The sequence below is a fragment of the Alternaria arborescens genome (assembly GCF_004154835.1).
Source record: "Alternaria arborescens strain FERA 675 chromosome Unknown contig_240, whole genome shotgun sequence".
Lineage (NCBI taxonomy): Eukaryota > Fungi > Ascomycota > Dothideomycetes > Pleosporales > Pleosporaceae > Alternaria > Alternaria arborescens.
In genome coordinates, this window is record NW_021168095.1 from 1 (window position 1) to 1470 (window position 1470).

At 54.8% G+C, this 1470-nt stretch overlaps 2 protein-coding genes across 2 annotated transcripts; both read left to right on the top strand.

Moving 5' to 3' along the window:
• Positions 1-126: 126 nt before the first annotated feature.
• AA0111_g12892 (hypothetical protein) lies at positions 127-408 on the top strand (the record flags this gene model as incomplete). Its single annotated transcript, XM_028646927.1, has 1 exon — positions 127-408. The coding sequence occupies one exon, from the start codon at positions 127-129 to the stop codon at positions 406-408; it is 282 nt and encodes a 93-aa protein (XP_028499503.1).
• Positions 409-480: 72 nt separating this feature from the next.
• On the top strand, positions 481-771 carry AA0111_g12893 (hypothetical protein; the record flags this gene model as incomplete). The annotated part of the gene is made up of 1 exon (XM_028646928.1): positions 481-771. The coding sequence occupies one exon, from the start codon at positions 481-483 to the stop codon at positions 769-771; it is 291 nt and encodes a 96-aa protein (XP_028499502.1).
• Between the last annotated feature and the right edge of the window lie 699 nt (positions 772-1470).

Below are 1470 nucleotides of genomic sequence, written 5' to 3' on the forward strand. Positions count from 1 at the left end.
AAACACGACAACAGCGAGAATTTCACTTTTTGGAATTAACGTAGTACAACGCGCGCAAAACGTCCGCTAGAGACGGCTTTCGACTAGCCAGCACTCAGAAGTAGCGCCCACTGCTGCTGAGGCGTCATGGCGACACCGTGGCCCCGAAGGTCGACCTGGCCGATCCCAATAGACGAGCATGCTACCAACCTCAGCGCTTTCCTTCGCGAGGTGCTATCCTTAATCGAGCGCAACGGAGGCCAGCAGCCTCTGCCGGCAGACATTGTTGGCGATATCATTCGCGGCGCATTGACGTTCGTACTGAAGACGCAGCACTCCCCTAACCTCAGTAGTCTCAGCGACGCGCTCAACGTCGCGCGGACCGAGGCAAGAGCGACAGCAGAAAGCACGGCGCGAACCCTCGACTAAATCAAACAAGAACTCAAGTCCACCGTAGAACTCGTACAACAGTCCGCAACAAAGATACAACAAAATGGCAACATGGCAGAAGAGGCGAGGGCGGCAGCCAAGGACGCCACAGAGGTGGGTAAAGCGACGCTGGAGATTGCGCGAGAGATCAGGAACAAGAGACCACAAGAGCAGGCGAACGGACTAATGAGCTACGCTGCGGCGGCAGCCAGGGGAGTCCCGTTAGCAGGTACATACAATGCACAAAGTGTCAAAAAGCTATCTGCGCAAACGCAGCGTGAGGTCATCATGAATATTAGAGACCCCCTCACCGTACAGAGCCTAAGGGCTATAAATCCTAGCAACCTCAAAATGCATGTCTAGCGTGCCATCGAGCAAAGTAGCAATAAAAACATAGTCAACGTGAAGATCGTCTCATCTAACCAGCTAAAGAGCGGAGACCTAAGCATCAAGACAGCAAGCAGCAGGGAAGTCAAGGCGCTACGACAGTTCGCGGACGACTGGGCCCACCGCATAGGCAGTGGGACTACAGTGCAGATCCCGACGTTCAGCGTCCTCGCACACGGCATACGCACGAGCACGATAGACATAAGCAAGCTTAACGAGATCAGAGCGCAGATACTGCAGGACAACTAACCGTTTATACCCCGGGCCGAGATAAGACACATAGGCTGGCTTACTAGAGATGCTACCACTAAGACGGCAACAACTATCACCATCAAGTTCACCAAACTAGAGGACGCCAACAAGATCATCGACGAGGGTCTGATTTGGCAAGGTGAGGTTTTCCAGTGCGAGCGATACAAGCGACAGTGCTGAGTAAAGCAGTGCTTCAAGTGCTAAAGATACAGCCACATAGGAACCCAGTGCAAGGCAGCAACAGCATGTAGCCACTGTGCGCAGGAGCACGACACCCGGGACTGCCCATCGAGGGCCGGACAAGCCGTGACTAGGAAATGTGCCGCCTGCCGCGGCGAGCACGAAGCGTGGAGCCGCCAGTGCCCGACCAGGAAAGACGAGATAGCTAAGGCAAGGACCGCGTACGAGATGCGACCGCGCTAC